The 22,924-nt window shown below is 58.8% G+C and overlaps 1 protein-coding gene across 1 annotated transcript in view; it reads right to left on the bottom strand.

The window, feature by feature from the left end:
• The window catches only part of COL16A1 (collagen, type XVI, alpha 1), a 47,538-nt gene that overhangs the window by 19,016 nt on the left and 5,598 nt on the right, over nucleotides 1-22,924 (bottom strand). Inside the window, exons 8-47 of the mRNA XM_012642317.1 lie at nucleotides 22,849-22,902; nucleotides 22,594-22,620; nucleotides 22,032-22,067; nucleotides 20,971-20,997; nucleotides 19,978-20,040; nucleotides 19,664-19,705; nucleotides 19,495-19,539; nucleotides 19,362-19,397; nucleotides 18,954-19,016; nucleotides 18,569-18,613; nucleotides 18,389-18,484; nucleotides 18,166-18,204; nucleotides 17,557-17,601; nucleotides 17,369-17,395; nucleotides 16,751-16,861; nucleotides 16,034-16,069; nucleotides 15,846-15,956; nucleotides 15,459-15,503; nucleotides 13,716-13,751; nucleotides 13,530-13,574; nucleotides 13,083-13,214; nucleotides 12,339-12,374; nucleotides 12,039-12,146; nucleotides 11,644-11,766; nucleotides 11,486-11,539; nucleotides 11,250-11,291; nucleotides 10,918-10,953; nucleotides 10,779-10,832; nucleotides 10,523-10,591; nucleotides 8,600-8,653; nucleotides 8,482-8,508; nucleotides 7,657-7,716; nucleotides 7,418-7,465; nucleotides 7,233-7,286; nucleotides 3,953-4,006; nucleotides 3,719-3,751; nucleotides 1,462-1,578; nucleotides 1,314-1,355; nucleotides 1,139-1,225; nucleotides 420-464 (exon numbers count right to left, since the gene is read on the bottom strand). Of these exons, the coding sequence (XP_012497771.1) occupies nucleotides 420-464; nucleotides 1,139-1,225; nucleotides 1,314-1,355; nucleotides 1,462-1,578; nucleotides 3,719-3,751; nucleotides 3,953-4,006; nucleotides 7,233-7,286; nucleotides 7,418-7,465; nucleotides 7,657-7,716; nucleotides 8,482-8,508; nucleotides 8,600-8,653; nucleotides 10,523-10,591; nucleotides 10,779-10,832; nucleotides 10,918-10,953; nucleotides 11,250-11,291; nucleotides 11,486-11,539; nucleotides 11,644-11,766; nucleotides 12,039-12,146; nucleotides 12,339-12,374; nucleotides 13,083-13,214; nucleotides 13,530-13,574; nucleotides 13,716-13,751; nucleotides 15,459-15,503; nucleotides 15,846-15,956; nucleotides 16,034-16,069; nucleotides 16,751-16,861; nucleotides 17,369-17,395; nucleotides 17,557-17,601; nucleotides 18,166-18,204; nucleotides 18,389-18,484; nucleotides 18,569-18,613; nucleotides 18,954-19,016; nucleotides 19,362-19,397; nucleotides 19,495-19,539; nucleotides 19,664-19,705; nucleotides 19,978-20,040; nucleotides 20,971-20,997; nucleotides 22,032-22,067; nucleotides 22,594-22,620; nucleotides 22,849-22,902 (2,304 nt within the window). The remainder of the gene's footprint in view (nucleotides 1-419; nucleotides 465-1,138; nucleotides 1,226-1,313; nucleotides 1,356-1,461; nucleotides 1,579-3,718; nucleotides 3,752-3,952; nucleotides 4,007-7,232; nucleotides 7,287-7,417; nucleotides 7,466-7,656; nucleotides 7,717-8,481; nucleotides 8,509-8,599; nucleotides 8,654-10,522; nucleotides 10,592-10,778; nucleotides 10,833-10,917; nucleotides 10,954-11,249; nucleotides 11,292-11,485; nucleotides 11,540-11,643; nucleotides 11,767-12,038; nucleotides 12,147-12,338; nucleotides 12,375-13,082; nucleotides 13,215-13,529; nucleotides 13,575-13,715; nucleotides 13,752-15,458; nucleotides 15,504-15,845; nucleotides 15,957-16,033; nucleotides 16,070-16,750; nucleotides 16,862-17,368; nucleotides 17,396-17,556; nucleotides 17,602-18,165; nucleotides 18,205-18,388; nucleotides 18,485-18,568; nucleotides 18,614-18,953; nucleotides 19,017-19,361; nucleotides 19,398-19,494; nucleotides 19,540-19,663; nucleotides 19,706-19,977; nucleotides 20,041-20,970; nucleotides 20,998-22,031; nucleotides 22,068-22,593; nucleotides 22,621-22,848; nucleotides 22,903-22,924) is intronic.

Raw genomic sequence — 22,924 nt, forward strand, 5'->3', positions numbered from 1 at the left:
CAAGGGAGGGCAGCTCCACCGTAGCCCCTGGCCCTTGTAGGTGCTGTGTCACAGGGACATGGAGAGATGTGGCCAGGATGCCCCACGCCGCCCTGCCTGCGCCAAGACTGTGAGCCAGTAGCTCGGCCCCCTGTCCAGGGTGGCCAGGGTCCCCCGAGTAAAACACAGCAGGGAGGGGCACAGGGAAGCAAAGCTGCACCCCAAGGGTCAGGCCATTGGGCAGAGCAGGGCAGTTCCGGGATTCAGTGGTGGGAGACCATGGTCCCCACAGATGCCCTGCTGAGGGGCTGGGGAGGACACTGGAACTTCCCTCTTTCTGCCTTGCCCAACTTCTTGGGGACAAGGCAGCCAAAGGGTGTGTGAGTGTCATGACCCATTCAAGAGCTTTTCAAGCTGACCAGGGAAGCACAGATACTTACAATAGGGCCAGGAGGACCCGGAGAGCCCCTCATGCCGGGCGGACCCTGCAAAGGAAGCCAAGGGACGAGGATGAAGAGCTTGGACCCCAGAGAGCCCAGGACCTCAGTGGCCTTCCCTGAGGCTGGCCACAGCCTGGGTCACCATTTAGCAGAGGTTTAAACCACCTTTCATTTGGTTCATTTGGTCATGCAACACACACTTATTGAGCAATTATTATGTACCAGGCACTGGTCCAAGGGCTGGGAACACAGAATAAACAAAACAGATAAAAATGCCTGCCTCGCAGCACTTACGTTCTAGTGGGGGATGGACACAGTAACAAATAGAGCAGGGCTGGCACGTACTTGGTGCTCGACCAATTATGTGGCATATTCCTGAATGAAGTAAGTACCCGGTATGTTGGATGGTGATGCGTGGGATGCAGGCAAGGTGGGTGGAGGCCCTGGGGCTGGTGTGGGGGCTCAGTTATAAAGAGGGTGGTGAGGGGAGGTCTCACTGAGAAGGTGACATTTGAGCAGAGCTGCAGGAGTGCAGGAATGAGCCCTGGAGAAGGGTGTTGCAGGAGGAGGATGTGGCTGGGGCAGCGGAATGTGTCCCGTGTACCCCAGGGGAGCCAGTGCTCTGGGAGTACAGATGAGGCCAGAGCAGTAAAGGGCGCTGGTCACACGGGGCCTCTGAGGGTCCTGACAGGTCTCAAAGGCAGACGGGAAGCTCTAACCTCTTCTCCTCTCTGGCCCGGCAGTCCCGGAGGACCAGGCAGGCCGGGGCTCCCAGGACAGTCGGGTTCTCCATCGATGTTGTCTCCCTGGGGAGCGACGGAGATGGTGAGAGGGGGCGGCCAGGGCCCTCCCCGTGGGGCGTGGGCTGGGCTGGGGAGAGCAGGCCCCACTCACCCGGGCCTCCTCGGCTCTCGGGCGCTCCCGCTCTGAGAAGCACTGCGAAGGGAAGGGCGAGGAGAGGTCAGGCGTCAGGTGAGGCTGCCGGGGAGCACCTCCTCCCCCCCACACCTCCCGCACCGGCTGCCCCGAGTCCAGTCCCTACCCTGGCGCAGCTGTCGAGGCCTGGCACACCGGGGATGCCCTGGTCCCCCTTTTCGCCTTTCTGCAGGAGGGACGCTGGGTGGGCCATCTGCCCCTGGGCACAGTCCCCGCAGATGCTCTGAGGAGGGAACAGGGAGAGCAGTGGGGCATGGGGCGGCAATGGTGAATGGGGCAGCCCCACTCAGAGCCGGCAGCCCTCCACCCACATTCTCTCCCTCCCCAGCCACGTCCCTGCCCAGCTTTGCTCCATCCTTGGGGGACCCACTCCCAAAAATTGGCTCTGAGTTTCCTCCAGGAAGAAGCTTGGGTAGGGCTAAGCCAAAGCCACTTTCCAGACAGGCGTGTGGGAGGAGGCGGAGGGGCCCACGGAGGGACCATCTGTCCCGGCTGTTCCTGCAACCTGCACCCACTGTGAGGACAAGCCATGAGGAGTTAGGCTGAAGAGGCTGGCTCCAAACGCCAGCTTCTCTGCCCAGGGGAGAGAGCGAAGGGACAGCTGCGGGAGAAGCCAGGCCCTTCGTAGACACCCTCTGGGACGGGCCTGCCCTCCTTCCCCAGAGCAGGCCTGACTGCCCACGGGTTTCCCACGTCGCTGCGCCTCCCAACAGGAAGGTCTTCTTCTGACTCGGGGGCTTAACATTCTTTGGATCACAGATCCTCTGAGAGTTTGACGGAAGCTAAGGGTACTCTTCCCAGAAAAGCAAACCCACTAGTAAAAGCCAGCCTGCAATTTCGGAGGCCCTGGGGAGCCCGGAGCCTATCCGCGGCCCGCTGCGGTGTCTGCGGACGCCCAGGCAGGAGCCTCCGCACCCACCTTCACTGTGCACTGCCAAGACCAGTGACAATGGCCGTCATTTACACAGCACCCAGATGTCACATATCATAATAAGCCTGTGCACGCTATCACATCCAGTCCTGACGGTGCAATGGGGCCAGTCATCTCACAAGCCTTGTGGGGAGGAGGAAGCTGGCACGCAGCGCGGTGCGACTTGTCTAAGCTAAGTGCACGCCCTGGCGGAGAGCCAGCGCTCCCTCCGCAGGCCGCCTCCTCTGCGCTGTGGGTGCATGTGGCGGCCGGGGCTCCTGGTCAGCACCCCCTGAGGCGCCATGTGGCCCCTTCTCCAGGCCACGCTCAGCTCCTACTTGGGGCCCTCGGCGGAGCGCTTGCTTAGGAAGCCAACAGAGGAAATGTTACAGGGGGAAATGGCGAGCCACTCGATCCCTGCAGGACGTGGGGCACCCAGGCCGACAGAAGCTTAGGGGAGAAGAGCTGGGGGTTTCGTTGCCACAACCCCACGGTGACCCAACGTGTCACTGCTGCCAGGAGGTTGCCCTGCCCTCCTCTGGCTGCTTCTGGAGACATCGGCTATTCAGAGCGAGGGCCAGGCAGACAGGGCTGTTGGTCAGTGCGATGTCCAGGGCACTGACTAGCCCATGCCAGGAGAGGGTGGCTAGGACTTGGGGGTGAGGGGCTCTGGAGGCCAAGGCATGGGAGGGACCCCTGAGGACACTGAGCTGGAAGAGAAAAAGTCCAGCAACATGAGGGCCACCTTCAGAAACCTGAAGGCAGCCTGAGGAATTACTGCGCTTTCATCTCTAAGGTGACTGAGCAAGGGAGGGCTGTGTGACCCTTGGTTCCCCCAGGGAACCTCCGCCCAGCTTTGGTAAGCCAGACCAGGCCACAGCCCTCTGGTGGGGTCATGAGGCTGTTTGCAGGCCCTGGCACAGGCCAACTCTCTGACCAGGCCCCCGCTGCCCTTCCTCTCACCACTAGAGCGCCTTCTCAAACCCCATCTCCTCCCGGGACTCTTTCTGGATTGACCAGAGAACGGCTGAAGCCTTCTTCCAGGCCCCGCCCAGTCCCATCAGAGAACGGGACCTGCACGGCCCCTCCCACTGCCCTTCACCCCCTCCACTCTGCTCTGGAAGCTGCTGGGCCCTGCCCTGGTGTGACCTGGGTGCCACCGGGCCTCATCGCCAGCTGCTGCGGGCAGGCTTCAGGGCTGGGTTCTGCCGACAGCATGTGCCATGTGGGTGCCTTCACGGGACTCCTTTAAGCACTCGTTCAGCAAATGTTGCCTGGGGGTCTGTCACAAGCCAGGCACCAGCTAGGCCCTCTTCGACAGATGCTTGGAACGCACATTCCCTGCAAACTGCTGCTCTCTCTGCGAGGTGCCACTGCAGCTGAGCACTCACTGAGGGAATCTCCTTAGGAGACGCCCCCGCCTGCTCCTGCTCCCCTCCCTGGTACCTCTTACCTTAAGGAGGTGCTGTTCAATCGGTAAGGAGCCCTGCAGGAGACAGATGTGTGGGCTCAGGCAGTGAGCAGAAGAGATGGAGACTTAGGATCACGCCATGCTGTCTGGGCTTCTCCCAGCCTCAGCAGAGGAGAGGAGCGTCCCCCACTGCAGCTAGAGGGCCAGCTGCATGGCCCGCTCAGCCCCGGGAGAAGGCAGGGAGGGGATGGACAGCGAACCCCGGCCAGTACCCACCAGTTCTGCAGTCAGCCCAGGCTGTCCTGGCAGACCGTTGTTTCCAGGCACTCCCTGCAGCCAAGAAGAGACATGGGTGAGTGGATGCCTTCTCTAGCCCGCTGGTCAGCCTGCTTCCTTCTCATCAGCCCTCCCGCCTCTTCCCCTCGTCCTGCAGAGCTGAGAGCCCTGGCTGGCATGAGGCCGACAACTATTCTGAGCTTGGAAACCTGCAGACCCTTTGTAGGGAAGCTGAGTGGGCCCAGAGGAAGGACCCCCCAAACCAGTCTGACAGGGATTATTTCCCCCACATCAGGGGAAGCTCAGAAATTGGGCAGAAGGTCTTCCATAAGTAATTATTGTTTCTTTCTGTGCTAAGTAGTTTTTCTATATTTTCTCAATTAATCATCACAGTTATCTTGGTGATGTAGGCATTATGTCCATCTTAAAAACGGCACAAAAACTCAGAGGGGGTAGGTAACTTGCCAAAGGTCACAAGCTGAGCAAGGCACAGAGCTGACATTCAGAGTGAGGAATCTATCCAACCCCTCTCTTAGCCACTATTTCAGCATCATTCCTCAAAAGACATCCCCAAAACATTCATGCACACGGCAAGGGTGGATTCTTTCCAGTCAGACCTATCAAGGTGCAAATCCTGAATACCTGTATAACTTTGGCAGGTTACTTAGAAAAAAAAAAAAAAATTCATTGCCTCAGTTTCCCTATTTGTAAAACAGGGATAGTTTATGGTGAGGCTTCAAGGAGACAATGGCTGTCAGAATGTTCACGTTAAATGTCTGCCACCCAGACTCTGTCCCCCTTGCAGACTCACAAGGCACATTTGCATATTAAACACTCCATGGCGGCAGGGAGTGTGCTCCGTGTTAAACCCCCAGTGCCCGACATGGAGGAGGTAAGCACGTGTCCAGCGAATGCACCGCTGCTCGGCCTGCTCCTCCCTGCGTAGGATTTCCTTGGTTCGCTCTGCAGTCCGGCCTCCCGTCAAGTCCCAGCACCAGCAATGGGACACATCACCTGCCACGGAGCAGCCAGGGCAGACCCTACCAGGCCTGGGTCACACCTGAGTCACCCAGCCCTCTCTAGCACCCCCATTTGGGTTTACGGCAGTGCCTGGCACAGGGAAAATGCCTTAATTATTAGGCCCCAAAATTATTATTCACCCCCTGCCCCTGTCTCCATGGCCAGTGTGGCAGTTCAAGCCTGATGCTCTGTGATTGTCTTCCTGCCCTCCCAGAACTAAACGTTCCACCTGTTGTTCTACCACAGGAGGGAAGAGTGCAGCCTGAGTTTAAACCTAGGCTCAACAACCCACTAGCTATGTAGACTCAGGCACGTTTCTTAACCTCCGTGCCTCAGTTTCCTCATCTGAGAGAAGGATGAGGATGAAATGAGATAACCGAGCATTGGGACAATGCAGCCTTGGGTGGGTAAGTGCCGTATGTCTCCGAGCCTGTTTCTGTCCCTGAAGAGACAGAGAGGTGCCTGCTAGAGGCAGCTTCAGCTCGGTCTCAGGCACTGGCACTAGACGAGGACTCTGGTGCCTGGGACCAGACTCATATGTCACTCTTTCTGCCTCATTCCCCCTCGCATGTCTTGGCAGGGTTTGTACTACATCACTCTCGCTCGTTAATAGGTCACTTTGAAATGACTCTCACGCTTCCCCAAGCAAAAATGCAAGCCCTCTGCAGACAGATTCCTGTTTCCCGGCAGCGTGGCAGGAAGCCCGGGACACTCGGCAAATGCGTGGCTGCAAACGTGTAGCATGGGACTCAGCACTCCTGACCCGGGCGCGGGGAACGGGGATCCCAGCGGAGACTCCCATCAGCAGTGGTGGCTCAACAGAGCAGGTTCCCAGCCCAGGGTGGCAGGCAAGGCATGCGGGGGGCGGGGATGGCGAGACAGAGACAAAATGTATCAAATCAATGGGGCAGGGAGGAGTAGCTCATAAAAAGCTTCCCTGTGACTCTGCCCTGCTTCTTTGGGTAAGAATCACTCTTTCAGGAGCTGGAAGCCAGACACACAGAAGGCGCTATCTGTGTCTTCTAGAATCTCCAGAAAAGGTGGCCTGGTGTGCAAACCACTGGGAAGCTCTCCTGAAAGGCAGCGAGCAAAAAGTGCTCTGCGCCGGGAAGCCCCTGTCCAGCGTTGCCAATTCCTAGCTGGGTGACCTTGGACAAGATACTCCACATCTCGGAGCCTCAGCTTGCCCAGCTGTGGCTTAGGAATAACAACTCCTTCCTTTTGGGCATGATGTATGGCTCAAATGAATAAAAGAATGGATGTAAAATAATATTAGTAGTTATCGTCATGCTAATAATGACAGCTAATGCCTTCCAAGCATTTATTATGTGCCAGGCCCGGTTCTATACATTTCATATGCATTAATTTGTTTACTACTCACAAAAGCCCTATTGAGGGGGTGTGCTTAACAGATGAAGGCAGAGAGACACAGAGAGGTTATGGCACTCGCCCAGCACCACACAGCTAGCACACGGCGGAGCTGGGATTCAAGTTCAGGCTACTGGCTCTGGAAAGCACTCTCTAATCACAAATGCCACACAGATCTCAAATCCTAATGTTCTTTTCTCACTACCTATGGCCTCCTTGCTGTTCCCCAAACATGCCAGGCACGTTCCTACCTCTGGGCCTTTGCACCTGCTGCTTTCTCTGTCAGGAAGTGTCTCCCTCATTCGTCGTTTCCTTTAAGTTTTGATTCAAATGTCACCTTCTTTACAGCACATTTTGCAAATATCTTTCCTTCTCTCCTCCAGTTTTCTATCTCCACTCCCTGCTCTATCTTTCTCCTGAGCGAGTATCACTCTCTAACATACTGTATTTTATCTTGCATATTGTCTGTCTCTCCGCTTGGAGAATGCAAGCTCCAAGAGGAGATGATTTTTATTTTTGTGCCCTGCTATATCCCCAGCACCTAAAACAGTGCCTGGAAAACAGCAGATATGCAACAATACGTGTTGCATGAATGAACGTTGAATGCTGCTCCCAAACGGCGGGCTCTGTACCAGTGTAAGGGATTTTTATCTGACCCAGATTCTGGGTTCCTGGCAGCTGATACAACAGGGCATTCCTCGAAAAATGGCTGGGAGTGCATGCAGCCTGGCCTAAGGGACCCGCGGCCCAGCATGCCATGCTGGGAAGCAGATGCATAGAGAAGTGAGAAATGACACATGTACGTGGTTGGGGCCAGGGAGCAGCGTCCTCAGGGTCCGGCATGGAGCATGAGCCCTGCCCTCCAAACTCCTCATTCTCTCCTCCCCCTTACCTGCAGCCCAGGTACTCCGGGGGGGCCTGGTGGTCCAGGAACACCTGGGGGACCCTGAGGGAGAGAAGAAGGAATCAGAGCCAGAAGGGCGCTCTGCCCCATGGCTGGGGGCAGCAGGTTAGGGTGGGCAAGCTGTGGGGTGCTGGCAGACAAGAGGAGAGACGGAGGAGACAAGCAACACACACCTGCGGGCCCGGCTGCCAGGAGTTGCCCATCCACAGTCCCGGAGCACCCTGGGTGGGAGTGGGGGTCGCAAAAGAAGGGATGAGGTTATAGGCAACATCCACACCAAGCGCAGGGCTGCGTGAGGAGGTGGCTGGCTGGGGCGCAAAGCCCTGCAGGGCCCTTGCGCATTGGGCACCAGGTGAGGCTGGAAGCGGGGTCCGTCCCCGGGGCAGGGGAGAAGACTCTCAGCACCACTTACCGGCATGCCAGAGAAGATGGGGTCTCCTCGAGAGGGGCAGGAGCACTCCCCGGGCTCACCCTGAAAAGACAAGAGCCTTTGTGAGAGGCAGGCAGGACACAGGGCCCTCTGGAAACAGACATCCTGGAGACGGCACGGGCTCTAGGGATAGTGGGGCCAGGGTTTAAATCCAGGACCTGCCTCTTAAGATTGTGCCCTCTGGCAACCTGTTTAACCTGTCTGCACCTCAGCCTCCTCGTCTATAAAACAGGGATAATTCCAAACACAGAGTCTGTCTGGAGGATGGAATGGATTGCTATACGCTGGGGTCCTGTTGCACGGCCAATATTCAGCAAACAGTGGCTACTGCTGTTAAAGTCATCACTTGGTGACATCATTGTCTGCTGCTGCTAAGGGATTCTCGCCTCCAGGATGGTCACAGCTCGACCCGCTGCAGCCCCACTCCTCTGGGCCCAGCCTGGCTTCTGTGCCCTTTTCCTGGGGCCCCCAGCTCTCTGCCCCTCCCCACTAGTCCCTCCCAGCTCACTTCCTGCCCCGGCCTCTCACTCAGCCCCCATTTGAAAATGCAGCTACCCACTAAGGGGGCCTTGGAGGTCTCCAGTCTCCTGTGATGGTGCGTGAGTCCTGGGCCAGCAACCAGGCAAAGTTGGGAGTATTTGGGTCCCCTGGAATCAGGGAGCTGGAGGGTAGGAAGGAGACCAGGATGCCTCCTCTCTCCCTGTCCCGAGTCCAAGGCAGCTACCGTGTGCACAGGTTCCCTTGAGTGGGGGGCTGGAGGGGCTGCTAACTCCCCCCGAGTATTGGTCACAGGTCCTCAGGACTTACCTTTTCTCCTTGCGATCCCTTTTCACCCTGCAGAGAAGCAACACAGGAAGGTGAGTAGACAGGGGTGCGGAGGCAGGGCCAGCCATGGTGTCCTGCTGCCCCGAGACACGGTACTCACTGGCATCCCTCTGGCTCCTGGAAGTCCACTCTGTCCTTGCTGCCCATCACGGCCCTGAAGGGAGAGAGCCCAGGGTCAGCCACCTGGCTGCCTGCAGAGAAGGGCAGTAGGACAAACAGAAGCAGCGCCAGGCTCCCCTGGGACCCAGGTCCCAGTACCCATGTTCTAGAGAAGGAGATAGAGCCACAGGAGGTGAGGTGGGGAGGAAGGAGGTGCTCTGGGTCCCAGACACCAGGCCGAGCACCTGTCCGAGAACGCTGACTGGAACCCCACTCCCAGCCTGGCAGGACGGCATCGTTCTGTTTTTCAGGTGAGGAAATTGAGGCTTAAAGAAATTTCATAATAGACCCAACCCACAACTGCACCCAGGTCTGTCCGGCCCGAAGTCCCTGCTCTTTCCTCTCTCCCATCCGTGCTTGAGACACATTCTCTCTGTCACAGAATTACCTCTGTTGACGTCACTGGGAGAAAGGCATTTATTTCAGCCCCGATTTTATCTACCGGGGATTGGAGACTCTGGGAAGCTGTCACTTGCCTAAGGTCACACAACTAGTGAGTGTGGGGCTGGGATGAGGAAACCCCCTGGATAGGATTCACCTCGAGGGGAGGTCTGGAGAGTTCTGGAAAGGAAGGCAGCTTGGGCAGAGGCATGGGATCTGCTCAGGCCAGGAGAGGCCAGACTGGCTGCTCAGAGGGTGTCCTCATGGCTGCTGTCCTAGGGGACCCGCCACCTTTACACGTGGGACTCGAAGCTCCCTGAGGACCAGGACCACGTCTCTCCCCTGACCCTGGGGCTCCCTGGGACGGGCAGGGCCCCCGACTGTGCGGCTGCGCTGGACAACACAGACTGGCTGCGCAGGACACCCGGGCAAGTCCCCGTCCCCTCTGGACCCCGGTGCCCTCTCGATCCATCAGTGATTCCCAAACTGGACTTAGAATTTCTCTAGGGATCCGCAAAGACAGAAAAGAACACAGTGCGCTGGGCCATTTTCAACATTATCAAAAGCCCAAGAAAAATTATACATTTGCCCACCACCTGGCATGGCAGAGGCGGGCTGAAAGGCAGCACTTCTTTGATTCAGACCAAAATTATATCATCTTGTAAAATTCTAGTGGGTTCATGTGGAGTAGAAGCTGCCTATTATATAGGTCTTTGATGACTAAAAATGAGAAAATGCACTTGGGATTGCTTAATCTATGTAATTTGCTCAATAGGCACATCTTTTAAAACATGGGAGTCACGGGGGGAACAGTAGCAGAGGGGAGGTCTTTGAGGGTAATGACACTGGACGTAGCTGGTCCAGGTCTTAGCTCTCCCCTGTGGTAGCCAATAGCCACACGTGGCTATTTAAATTTAAATTAATTACAATACAAAGAAACTTAAAATCGAGCTGCTCAGTCACACCAGCCACATTTCAGGTGCTCAGTTGCCACATGTGGCTCCTGTCTTGGGCAGTGCAGACAGAACATTCCCCCATCACAGACGGTTCTGCCGGGCAGCGCCCTTAACCACGCCAGGGTTTGCAGCTGGGGATGGGCGTTGGGTCAGACAGACCGGGGTCAAGTCCTTGGCTCTGCCTCCTCACTCTCTGGCCTTCAGCTTCCTTATCTGTGAAATGGGACAATGACAGCAGCCCCCTGGCTGGGCTGCTGTGAGGATTCAGTGAACTTCTGTGTGTTTAGAACTTAGCATAGGGCCTCAGCATCATCACTGCTCAAAAACCAGTGGTGACCACTATTGTGATTATTCAGTCACTCCCCCAACAGTGCAGTCTTCCCTCTCTGAGGCGGGGCGGGCTGAGGCCTCTCTCCTCCCATCCCCAAGGCTGCTGGGACAGGCATGGTCATCCCCATGCCCACTTCCCAGCAGCAATGTCCTTGGTCCCGGCAACACCCTCAGCACGGAAGGCAGAGAAGACTCACCGGAGGCCCAGAGACACCGGCACCAGGAAGCCCCACAGGTCCCGCGGCTCCTTTCACCCCTGGAGATCCCTGTGCGAGAGAGGGTACAAAGGTTGCAGGGGCGGAATTGGAAGCTATGGTCCAGCAGGCAAGACGCATCAGGCCAGGTCTCCAGCAGCGCTCTGATGGGCCTCACTCAGCCCCCATGTCCCCTGAGCCCACTGCCAGAGCGCTCTGAAGCACTGCAGGCCTGATGTCCATGCAGGCAGAGGCTCACCTGGGCACCCTTCTCTCCAGTGGCGCCAGGTGGTCCCCGAGGTCCCGGAAGTCCCTGCAGATAGAAGCACAGTTAGTTACCCCTTACCTGCAGCGGTCCCTTCCCCTGCCAGCCTCCTCCGGGTCGAAGGCAGACGTACCTGAATGCCAGGCAAACCCTGGGCTCCAGGCTCCCCCTGCAAGTCAGAAAGGGCAGAGTGGGGCACAGCAGCCCGCACCAACCTGCCCCACTGGCAGACCTGTCTGGGGTGAGGCATCTGCACCCCCAAACTCAGGGGAGCTCCCAAGGAGACCCTGAGAGTCAGAGAGGTGGGGGTCGAAGCCAAGTCCCCGACAGAAGCAATAGCAGGCCAGAGCTGCTGCCTGGGCCCTGGTCCCAGAGCTGTGCCCTTGAGCATTTGGGGGTGGGTGGGAGTGGCAGCTGGCTAATGAGGGTGTGGGGGGGGCAGGCAAAGTAAGGCTGGAGACTCACCTGGGGCCCCTGTGCTCCCCTTCCTGGAGGCCCTGGCTCTCCCTGAAGAGGCAGAAGGACAACCCCTGGCTCTAGGTTACCCATTCCTCCTTCACCCTTCTCCCAGTCCCCTCTGCCCCACCTTCTCCCTGCTCTTACCCCGCCTCCATTCCCCAATGCAGCCCCCACCCCTTGTGTCTTCCCCTCCCCCCCTTGCCCACACACAGCCACAGCCAAGCCCCCAGACACATACACACCTGTACGCCCTTCAGTCCTGGGGGCCCTTGAACTCCCGGTAGACCAGGCTGGCCCTAAAAGGTACAAGGTGGCCCATGGAGTCCCCAAGGGGGAAGGGGGGCAGGAGGAAGAGAAGGCAAAGCCCGGCAGGGAGGGAACAGGGGGCGAGGCAACTCACGGGTTTACCAGGTCGGCCCACGCCTTCAGGACCCTGATCTCCTTTGGGGCCCGGCTTCCCAGGCAGTCCCGCCATGTTGGACAGCGCCCCTTGCAGGCTGGGGCAGGCAGTGCAGCCATCGCCCTGGTCAGAGACAGGCACAGGGAGGAGCCCATGAGCCAGGGGTGGCAGCCAGGAGGTGTCGCAATGGGGTCCTTGTGCCCCCTGAGAGCTCTGCCCCTTCGCTGCCCCCACCTCAGCCTGGGAGGTCGAACAGGCCCTGCCGCTCCTAGCCTCCGCCCAGGGGTCCCGGCACTGCTGACGGCTCCAGTGGACCCTGCAATCCATCCCTCATGGGTGAGCCACCTGATTTCTTTTTGCTCGTGCAATGAACTGCCCTCCCACACCTCACTGACCTTTTCTCCTTTTGGCCCCACAGGGCCCCGAACTCCAGGCTCTCCCGACAGTCCCGGCCGCCCCACGGTGCCCGGGGTTCCAGGGTCTCCAGGATTCCCAGCATCACCCTGTAAGGAGTGGGGTTCAAGGAGGGCAGGGGGGCCCAGCTGGGGGCAGGTTGCCCTTCAGGACCCACCGGGGCTGAGGGCTAGGGGCTGGGAGGGGAGTGGAGAGTGGGCACAGGTCACCCAGGGAAAGGAGGTGGGAAGGCATCGGAGAGGAGACGGTGCCCACCCACGTGCCCACCGAGGTTCTCTCACCTTCTGCCCCTTCAGCCCGCGCTCTCCAGCCTTGCCCTGAGGAGAAAGCATGGCAGCCCCTCTCACTCACACGGGGCTTCCCTCAGCGCCAGCTGTGTTCAGCCAGGGGACACAGCAGTAAACAAAACAGACAAAATCTCTGCTCTCGTGCTGCGAAGCAATCTTGTGAGGGTTAAGAGAGGAAGAGACTTGTGCCAGACCCCAGCCTGGGTGACCTGGGCAGGTTACCTCACCTATCTTTGCGCTTTGGTTTCCTCATCTGTCAAGTGTGGGGGATAACAATATATAGGCTTCCGATCTTCTCGTGGGGCTAGACCAGCTGATAGGTGCGAGGCAGCGCATGGCACGCCATGGCCACTGTGCCAGTGCCTACTGTTACTGCTGGAGCAGTAGCAATACCAACAACCACAGTGGCAACTGCTGTTTCCTGAGTGCCTATTATGTGCTGCTAGGTGCTTCATGCACATGATTTCTGTGCTTCACAACCACGCTGTGCAGAGGAAGAGAGGCCCAGAAAGAAAAGCAACTTGCTCAAGCCAAAGATCTGGTAAGACGCAGAGCTGGGATTGGAACCTAATCTGGCTGATCCTAGGTTGATGTTCTTTCTGGCCCATGCTGGGACCCAGGGTAAAGGACAGAGGCCCCGACCCCTCCACATACTCCCACCAACCCTCACTGCCCAGGACGTCAAGAGGCCCAGGCAGGGCTCCTCCCCTCTCGAGCCTTGCCTCCGTCCCACCTCACCTGTTTTCCTGGCAGGCCGAAGCCCGGAGGTCCAGGTTCCCCCTTCTCTCCTGCCGGGCCAGGCAAGGCCACCACACGGACATCCCCATCCTGAGGGCTGGACAGGGCTGCACATGGCTCACAGGGCTCCCCCTGCCGAGCGAGGACACTGGGTCAGGGCGTCCCCAGGCTGCGTGCACTAGGGCCAGGCTTGGCATCTGGGCCCGGGGAATGCAGCTGGGCCTGACACAGCCCCTCTGCTAGGTGACGGGTACCTCGGGGGAGACTGAGGGAGAGCAGGGGAGTGACAAGGGCAGGGCCAAGTCTTCAGGGGTCTCGATGCTGTGCTGAAGAGTCAGGCTTTGCCCACCAGGCAGTGAGGAGCCGCGGAAGGCTCGAGGCAGAGCAAGATGAGTGTGTGCCTAGGAAGCTCACCCTGGCTGCATGTGGAGAATGTCCCAGACTCACCTTTGCCCCTTTGACGCCTGCTGGTCCCGCTGGCCCTGGTGGTCCCTACGTGGTAAGAAGGCACAGGTGATGCCCAGTGTCTCCCTGGGCCCTGCTGAGGCATAGCCCAGGACTATCAACTCCCCGGTGGAGGCCGTACCTCCCACCTGCCCTCCCCCAAGCTGTTGCCATCGGAAACATACTTACCGGACCTCCGGCTGGCCCTGCCGCCCCCAAATTACCCTGAGAGCAAAGCAGAGAATGTATGGTCAAAAGCGGCCCCTTGGGATGTCTAGACTACCGTCTCATTTCCTGGCTAGGGAAACTGAGGCCCAGAGAGGGAAAGGGCTCTCCTGAGGATCCCCCAGGGAGCGTGTGGCCAGCCAGGGCTAGGAGCCATATCGCCGCCCCCAGCCTCACGTCACAGCATCCCAGCCCCCCCGACCCGACCCGGAGCACGGAGATCATTTATTCATCTTTCCAGCAGCTATTCCCCGACGCCCTTCCACACGGGGCTAGGTGCTGGGTACACAGCAGTGACATGTGGAGCTTACACACACCCAGAACTTTCTGAACAGTGATTTTAAACAGCGTTGAGTGCTGTGGAGGATGTAAAAGGTGAGGAGGCAGAGGGAGGGGGGCGCCACTCTAGACAGGGTGGCCAGAGCAGTGTCACCGATTACTGTCAGATGAGGAGAAGGTCGGCAATGAACGAACAGGGGGAGGGAGAGGACAAACGTTCCAGATGTTTCTAGTGGGAACCACAAGTATAAAATCTGAGAGGTGGGAAGAGTCTTGATGTTCCAGAGCAAAAGAAGGGCCAGTAAACCAGAGGAGGAGGCAGAGAAGACGCAGACGAGTTGGGAAACAAAGGCAGGGCCGGGCCGCCTGGGCTACTGTGAGGCACAGAGGGGCTGTGGCTCCTGTCCGGTCCCAGAGGGACGCTGAGCAGGGGAAGAATGTGATGTGTCATCTGAGTTCTGCTACGAAGCCACAGTAGCTACCAGATGAAAAGGGACCCATTGAAAGGCTGCCGGGGGCACAGGCAGGCTGGACAGAGGCGAGGGGGCCCCAGCCCACAGCGGTGGAAATGGAGAGAGGCAGAGGGATTGAGGGAGGCGTCCCTGGCAGGACTGTCAGGACATGCTGGAGGCTGGAGGGAGGGGTGATGCAGGGCAAGGCGGAGCAGCAGGGAAGAGGCAGCAGGCAGTGGGGGGTGGGCACGGTGCAAAGGCTCCACGTGAGAAATGACGAGCGGGGTTGCCTGTTGGAGTGGAGTCCGCACACTGCAGTGTTTCTCACACTTCGCACGCGTACACCCACAGAACCCCTCATTTGAGTCACCCTGCATTAGAAGTTCAGGGCTGTCATTTGTCTCCAATGCAATCATAAATAGAAATGTTAACACAGGCACCGAGACCGAGTGACCCAGCTGAGTAGCGAAGACCACAGGCTCTGGAGCCAGCCTGCCTGGGCTCAATCCCAGGTCCGCATCTAACACCTGCGTGACCTTGGGCAATCTACTTGACCTTCCTTTGCCTCTGTTTCCTCATCCATAAGATGGGAATAATGGAGAATCTGCCCCATAAGGTTTGGGGAGGACAAAACAGGTTAATACACGTACAAGACTTGGAGCAGGGCCCGGCACATAACAAGCGGTAAAGAAGTGCTAAATATTATTTTATTATAAGGTAGTCTTGAATGTGCTTAATAGTTTTGGATTATCATTATATTAAAAATAAAACACTAAGGAATTCTCTTGGAGAACGTAGGGACTCTCAGAAATAAGGTCTTTGACTCCAGTGTGCAAAACACTGATAAATTTATTTCACTGTGAATTGACAGTCTGATCTCTTGTCTATACTGCCCCCATTCCCTACCCAGGGCCACCCCTCCCCTGCCGCCCTGCCAAGAAGCCCTGGTGTCCCTGACATCTAACCCAGGTCTCACCTTCTCTCCTTTCAGCCCTGTTAGCCCCGGAGCCCCAGGTTTCCCCTGAAAAACAACCAAGACAGAGTCACAGCATCTCCCTCCTGTCCCCCTCCAAGATCCCCTGGGTCCCAGCATCCAACCGGAAAGAGGAAGGCAAGATCGGAATTAGCGATCCCACAACCCTGGCTGGACAGTTTCCTCAGTTAGACAATTGCAAGGGGAAGTCCCAGGGCAAGTAGCTTGGGCAGCACAGGGTCAGAGGGAGGGACCAGGATGCAGGCCTAGGACACCTGCCTCGTGGCTTCCCTCCTGATCCCTACCCTGAGACTTGGGACCGGGAAAGCCAGGGAGGTCACCAGCATGGCAAGGATGGGCTGGACCGGCTGGGGGAAAGCAGTCACTCACCGGGAGGCCAGGCAAACCAGAGCCTGGAGAGCCCACCTCTCCGCTGGCCCCTGCAGAGGGCCCGAGATGCTGGGCCCCTACAACTGAGCTGCAAGACAAGCAGGGCTCCCCCTGGGGAAGAAAGAGAAAGGCTCAGAAAGGCTCCCAGGTAGGCAGAGGAGGGCAGCAGGGGACCAGGGCTCCCTCACCTTCTCTCCTTTGATGCCTTGGATGCCTTGGATTCCCTGTAGGGAAAAAAGGTTTGTAAGCTGACACTGGGCACATTGGGACGCCCCAAACTCCCTGGGCATATATAAGGACATCAATGTCACACACACAAACCCGTCAAACACCCCACTGGGTGTTAATGCATGTACTCTGGTCCCATGGGGTTCAAGGCCAGCACCCCAGAGGCAGAGCTTATCAACCCATGTAACAAGCGGGAGAAATGAGGCCAGGCCGAACTACTCCGATGGGAAGTTCCCGCACATACCCGGTCACCTTTTTGTCCAACAGTTCCCAGGCGCTCCTGAAAGAGAGGTCTGTGAGGGCGTGGGGTGGGGCGTGCAGGCTGGGACCCTAACCCAGCCCTGCCCACTCCTTTCCTCCACCCCCAGCCAATACCCAATCCCAGGGCACAGCCTCACTCACAATAAGGGTGGGCTCCACCCCAGCTTGCCCAAAAGGCATCCTAGAGTCTCCTAGAGAGCCCTGGGAGTTGCCATGGAGACCTGGGGTAGCACTCTAGCCCAGCCCTAAGCTCTATGGTTCTGACCCCCACCACCACAGTCACACCTAGACCCTCTGCCCACAATCTCTGTGGCTGTGAGAAGTACCCAGTCGCTCTACCCAACTCCTCTCTATGATCATGCCCCCAGGTTTCTTTGTGTGTGTGTGTGGAGGGGGGGTCCCTCAGTGGCACTCACCCTGGCTGGTGCAGGAACACCTGGTTCCCCTTTGGGCCCTGGCTTTCCAGGGAGCCCCACAAAGTTCTGGAAGCCTTCAGGCAGTGTTGGGCACACTTCACAGGGGTCACCCTAGTAGAGGGGAGAGACCATGAGTGGAGAGGGTGGGGCTGAGATCTGGGAAAGGCAAGGAGCCTGCTGTCCACACCAACTCTAGACATCGGGTAGGTCAGCGCCGTGCCCCCAACATCACAGTGGACAGCAGGAACCCTGCAGAGACTTCCTGTTCAGTTGACTCATGCGTTCAACCCAGGATTCGCAGACATCACAAAGCTACATCCTCCCAACAAACCATAAGAAATAACTGTGTCCCATTGACAGGTGAAAACTTGGGCTGAGAGAGAAGCTAATTGACTTGCGGCATTCATGTGTGTGTGTGGCAGAGGCAGGATTTGAACCCAGCTAACCCCCAAGCCAGGCTTTTTAAGTACCAATCGCACCTGCATGCCGCAGGAATAAAGAAGGGGTGGGTGTCCCTGAGGAAGGTCCAGCAACCCTGGGCCCCTGATGCTCAGTGTCACCTGCAGAGAGGGGCTCCTATTCCCACCCCGACCTGGGGCAACCGGGCCTGGGACTCACCTTCTCGCCCTTCACCCCGGGCTTCCCCTGTTGGAGAAGAGGCAGTGGGCATCAGCCCAGGGCAGAGGGCTGGTGTACCCGCAGAGGGCCCGAGGACCCAGCCCCCCAGCCCCCACCCCAGAGGCCTTGGAAGAGCAGACTTGAGCATGTGACCACGATACCCTCCCCTCCAGACCAGGGTCACTCACGGGTTTCCCACCAGGGCCTTCTTTTCCTGGAATCCCAGAGCTGCCCTGTGGTCAGAAGAAAGGTTAAGGGGGACCCTCCTGGCTGATGTGACCTCAGCCCATTCTCCTTCCTCATCTGATCCCCTCTCTGGGTGGCAGGACAATCTCTGCCAACTCTCCCATCTCTGTTTGGTCCATCTGGTCAGTAAACCCTCCTTCCTGGTGCCAGTCCTTCTTCACGTCTAACCCAAGCCCTTCTGGGTTGCAAAAGAAGGAAGAATATGGGCCTCTGTGCAGGTTAGGAGGTGATCTGAGTGACCCCGGAGGAACCACAGCGGTCAGACAGACAGACAGACATTTCCAGGGCTTTCTGCTCATTGAGGCACAAGGCCCTAAAATGAGCTTGGGTCCCCTGATTAAGGCCACTCTGGTCATTACTAGACCAGACCCGCCCACGCCATGCCTGGAACACAGGCCAGGCTCCCACCTCAGGAGGCGCAGGGTGAGGACACTACCCCACCAAGGGGCCCAGCCTCCTCCCCGGGACATGCTTGCTGCCCCCACCCACTCTCCTCTCTCCTCCTGTCATGCATCAAGCTTCCCGTGGGCCACACCCCTGCCTCTGCTTACCTTGTCGCCCTTAGGGCCTGGCGGACCACCTGGATCCCCCTGAGGGCAGAAACAGGGTCAGGTGGAAGTCTCCCAGGGGCCTCTCGTTAGGTAGTGAGATCTTCTACCCTCACCCCTTCCTCCAGCCAGGACCCTGAGAAAGACCTTATCTTCTGCGCCCCTGGCCAGGGCGGGAGAGGGCTCCCTGAGGAAAGGACAGCAGGAGAGGCAAGGGGGTACTCACCGGGGTCCCAGGCAGTCCTATCCCAGGGGGCCCAGGGAGGCCGGGCGGCCCGGGCTCTCCTGCCAGCCCCTCGGGCCCAACAAAGCCAGGATCTCCCTGGTACAGGTATAAGGTGTGCGTGAGAGAGCGGCCGCCTCAGCCCTGCCACCTCCTCTCCACCCCACGGACGCCCGCACTCACCTTCTGCCCTTTGGGCCCGATGACACAGATCTCTCCTGGCCGGCCCTGTGGGGAAGGGGCAGGGGGTGAGAACCGCTGAGGCGCAGCACCTCCCCCTCTGCGACAGGCGAACACCCATCCTTCCCGCCTCTCTGCCTCTCCCCAAGCCAGAGCCCACCCCAGTGCCCCAACGCCATCACGTGTCAACCCTAGGGCCTTAGAGGTCAGGGCTCAGAGGCTGAGAGCCAGGAGGCACCCAGCTCCTGCCCCCCACACACCCCACCCCCAATCTCCTGTCCGAGCCAGGAGAGGGGCGGATGCCCATGGGTCAATCCCAGCGCTGCGCGATCCTGGGCTGGGGTCGTGGCGCTGGGGCCGTGGCGGGGAAGGGCCCTGAGCTCCGTACATCTCGGCCTGGCTTTCCCGGCAGGCCCTTCATGCCTCCGTCGCCCTTCTCGCCTTTCTGGCCCTGGTGGAAGGAAAAGGCAAAGTGACCAGGGTTGAGAGAAGGGACTGGAACAACCAGCACAGCTCCACTGGGGAAGGGACAACTGCCTTCTAGACCCCTGGTCTCTGCCTCGCCGGAGGTGAATGGCTTCAGTCACCACGAGACGGTAGACAACAGGAAGAACTTCCAGAACAGCCAGGCCACTCTCTGGGACTGGCAGGTATTTGGACAAGGCAGGAGGGGCCGGGTCCTGCCAGCTCTGTGCACTGACAGCACCAGTAGGAGTGCTTTGGGCACCTCCTTCCCCATGTCTGTAGGGCCCGCAGACCTTCCTGGCACCCACTCCTCCAGGTTGCGGCCTGTTACCTTCTGGCCTGTGGAGCCTGGGAGTCCTGAGGGTCCCTGAGATGAGGAGGGGACACAAAAGAAGGAGTGAAGAAGGGAGGTGAGGCTGGGCCAGGACCCCCCAGCCCCACCCTACCCCTGGCCCCACACTCACCAAAGCTCCTGACTCCCCCTTTTCTCCCTTTGGGCCTTCTGCACACTGAACAGAGAGATGAGGTGTTGAGAGGGGCCCAGGGTCACCCGATGGGCTGCCAAGGGTGGAGCCCTGTCCCCAGGGGCTGCCCCATAGTGGCCCTGAAGCAGGCCTCACCTCCAGGTCTTACCTGAAGCGGGGCGTCCGGGGAGATTCGAACACAGTCATTGCCCTGGGGGTAGGAAACAAGGAATCAGGGGGCCTCTTGGCGGGGACCACCCTAGACCTGTTGTGAGGAGGACAGGCCCAGGAATCCCACATCCCACAGTCCCAAATGTCCCTAGAAAGTAGAAGCCTCCAAAAACTAACCTCTAGAAAGCCCCTGGCCCTCAGCCCCGATGTGGGCCAGGCTGTGGGCTTTGGGCTGAGATGATGACTCATGGCCCACCCACCCCAGGGCACAGCTGGGAAGGGTCCTGCCGTGGGCACAGCCGGGGCACTTACCCGTGCTCCCTTCTCTCCCTTGGGGCCTGATGGACCAGGCGGGCCCTGCTCACCTTTCCCTCCCTGTGGGTGAAACCAGAGTGGAGGCTGGGGACACACGGAGCCTCAAGGAAGCAGTCCCCACCCCTGGTCTCCTCCAGCCATCTGGCACACCTGGGTGTGCAAACATGCACACGCACGGGCAGTGCCCATCCCACCTTAACCCCCAACACGCACACGGCATAGGGAATCCACGCGCCCCACCCCGAGAGTCCATGTGTGGCACATCTACGGTCGCAGGCAGAGGGCACACCTTCCCTACACCCACACCCAGGCACGCCGCCCACACGCCGCACAGCTAGAGGCACGTGGACACACACACGCAAGGTGGTGGAATCCCACGATGGCTGAGTGTCAGGCTGCCTGAGGTCAAATCTTGTGCCTGCTAGCATGTGCGTCAGGGCAAGTCACGTCACCTCTGTGAGCCTCCACTTCCTCATCAATAAAATGGGGTTCGCAAGCACACGCTCCCTCCCTATCACACACAACAAGCTCTGAGGCCCCACTGGGCTCACAGGTATATGGGTTCAACCCAGCCCCAGTGGGCCACATGCATGAAAACATGTGTCCCAGAGATGCCTGTAGCCACACCCACGCACAATCACTCCGACACACCCAATCACACACGTGGGCACAGCTTGGCCTCAGTTTCCCCTGAAGTAAAATGATAGCTCTCACTCCGCAGGATGAGAATCGAGGGGCCTCGGAAGGTAACAGATGTGCACAGGTGTGGCCCAGGGCCTGGTGCACAGTGGGGCCTCAGGAAAGGGCAGCTCTTAACATGTGTGTACACACACAACCCCCACTCTCTCCAACACACATACACCTAATCACCCCACACATATAAGTCTCCAGTAGCCCAGATATAAACGCACAGCCACAGGGTCACGCGCTGTGGAATGGGCTGGGGCCACCAAAGAGGACAGGAGTGTCCTGTTCTCTATTAGGACTCACCTTGGGGCCAGAGGGACCAAGTGTAACCTGAGGGGACAGAGGAGAGAGCATTACACCTCAGGGAGGGAGAGAAAACTAGGGGCCCAGAGAGGGTAAGCAATTTAGCCAGGGTCACACAGCATGGTAGCAGGACCAACAGCCTGAATCCCAGCCCCTGCTCTGCCTCTCAGGTCAGTCAACATGCTGACTCTATTTCCTAAGGCTGTAAAACTTGCAGAGGATCTAATCTGCCTTCTCTAACTTGCCTGGCTTTGGTTAGCCCCGCCCCTCAGTTGCTAGGATAACATGGCTGCTCAGTTGCCATGGTTACCCTGCACATCTGTGGACCATCAGCCTTACCAGATTTCATGGGGGACAGGATTAAAAGAAGGGAAGGAAGCAGAGGGGGTACTTTCTGGTATCTCCCAAAGTCAGGGGGTTTGGCGCTGAGGGGAGCTGGGGTTGTACCCTGGGGGTACCAATGTGGCACAACTCAGAATGGCAGGTCATGGGAAACTGAGGACTCGTGCTGCCCAGGGAAGAGGCACAGGTGGATACCAGCTGGGCTCACACCAAGCCTCTTTCCCTCATCCTTCTAGACCCCCAGAGGGAGGCTGGGCCAGGGCCAGCCAGGGAGGGTAGGGGGCCCCGAGCCAACATGTGGCTTTTGGGGTGTAACCCAAAGTTACAGTGCGGGGCTGTATAACCCGGAGCCAGCCCTTCCCCTTCTCCAGGCCTCCGAGATGACGTGTGAAGCCTCCAAAGAGAGCAGGCCTGAGACTGCCGGGACTGCAAAGCTGCGATCAGCAACCATGGTCCTGATCCCGCCGCTTCCACCCCATGCCCACTCCACCCTGGACCCAGCACACGGCCAGATCAGAGAAGGGGCGCCCTCCCACGCAGCCCTGGCTTGGTGGGGCCAGGCCTGGGGGTCAAGCCCAGCTCTGGGAGACAGGCGGGGAGGGAGTGCGAAAGTGCACAAAGACCCCCTTGTCCTCAACCAGGAAGCCGCCACGCCAGCTCTGGGCAACGCCCATTCCCAGCCCTCGCCCGCTGCACCCGCACCCCCGCCATTCACTCACATTGCTCTCCTGGGCAGCAGGAACACAGGGTGGGCACTGAAAGGGAGGAGCCAGCCGGGAGGTCAATTCTGAGCCCCGGGGATGAGCCCTCCTCCCGCCCTCACTCCCCACCATCCCCAAGCCCACGGGACATCACAGAGGTCTTGGGTGGAATCGAGGGCAGCATGAAGACAGCAACCTAGAAAACAAGCCTCGCCCCTCAACTTCCACCAACTCAGACCCACAGCCATTTTTCAGATGAGGAAACTGAAGCCCAGAGAGAAACAGCAGTGGGCCCCAGGTCACACAGCATGAAGGGACAGAGTGAGGCCCCGAATCCAGGGGTACTGTGGCTGGGGGCTGGGCTCTCCCCGTGATGGCTGTGGCCATTTGCTGCCAGCTCAGCAAGAGTGTCCTCCAGGGCTAGGCCACCAACCCCAGCACTGGGCCCCCAAGAAGTGCCAGGAGCTGTGCAGTTATCCTGCATGCCATGCCCAGGCCCCGAGCCCAAAGCCTGGCCCAAAGGGTTATGCTGACACCTCCTCAGCCGAGCTCATCGTGCCAGAGCAGATGGGAGGCTCACCTCATTGCCTGTCGCCTCCCGATGGGCCTGGGAAGAGAGGGGGCGTGGGAATGGGCGGGGAGCTCAGGGGATCAGGCACCGCTGCCAACACCCCCACCCGAGAACCAGCAAGGGTGGGCACTCTAGCGAGTGCCAGGCCCTCACCTGCATGTCCTAAGCTCTGTCCACGAGTGGGGACAGGCGGGAAGAGAGTGGGGGTGGAGTGCCTTATCCAAGGGGGTTACAGAGGGCCCCTTCCCCACCCTCTCCATCTACCTGTGCTCCCCTTTCTGCCTTCTGGCTGGTTCTTCCCATCAGCTGGGCATCCACCTGGGCAGACAGGCAAAGGGGA

The sequence above is a fragment of the Propithecus coquereli genome, unplaced genomic scaffold (assembly GCF_000956105.1).
Source record: "Propithecus coquereli isolate 6110/MARCELLA unplaced genomic scaffold, Pcoq_1.0 Scaffold178, whole genome shotgun sequence".
Classification (NCBI taxonomy): Eukaryota; Metazoa; Chordata; class Mammalia; order Primates; family Indriidae; genus Propithecus; species Propithecus coquereli.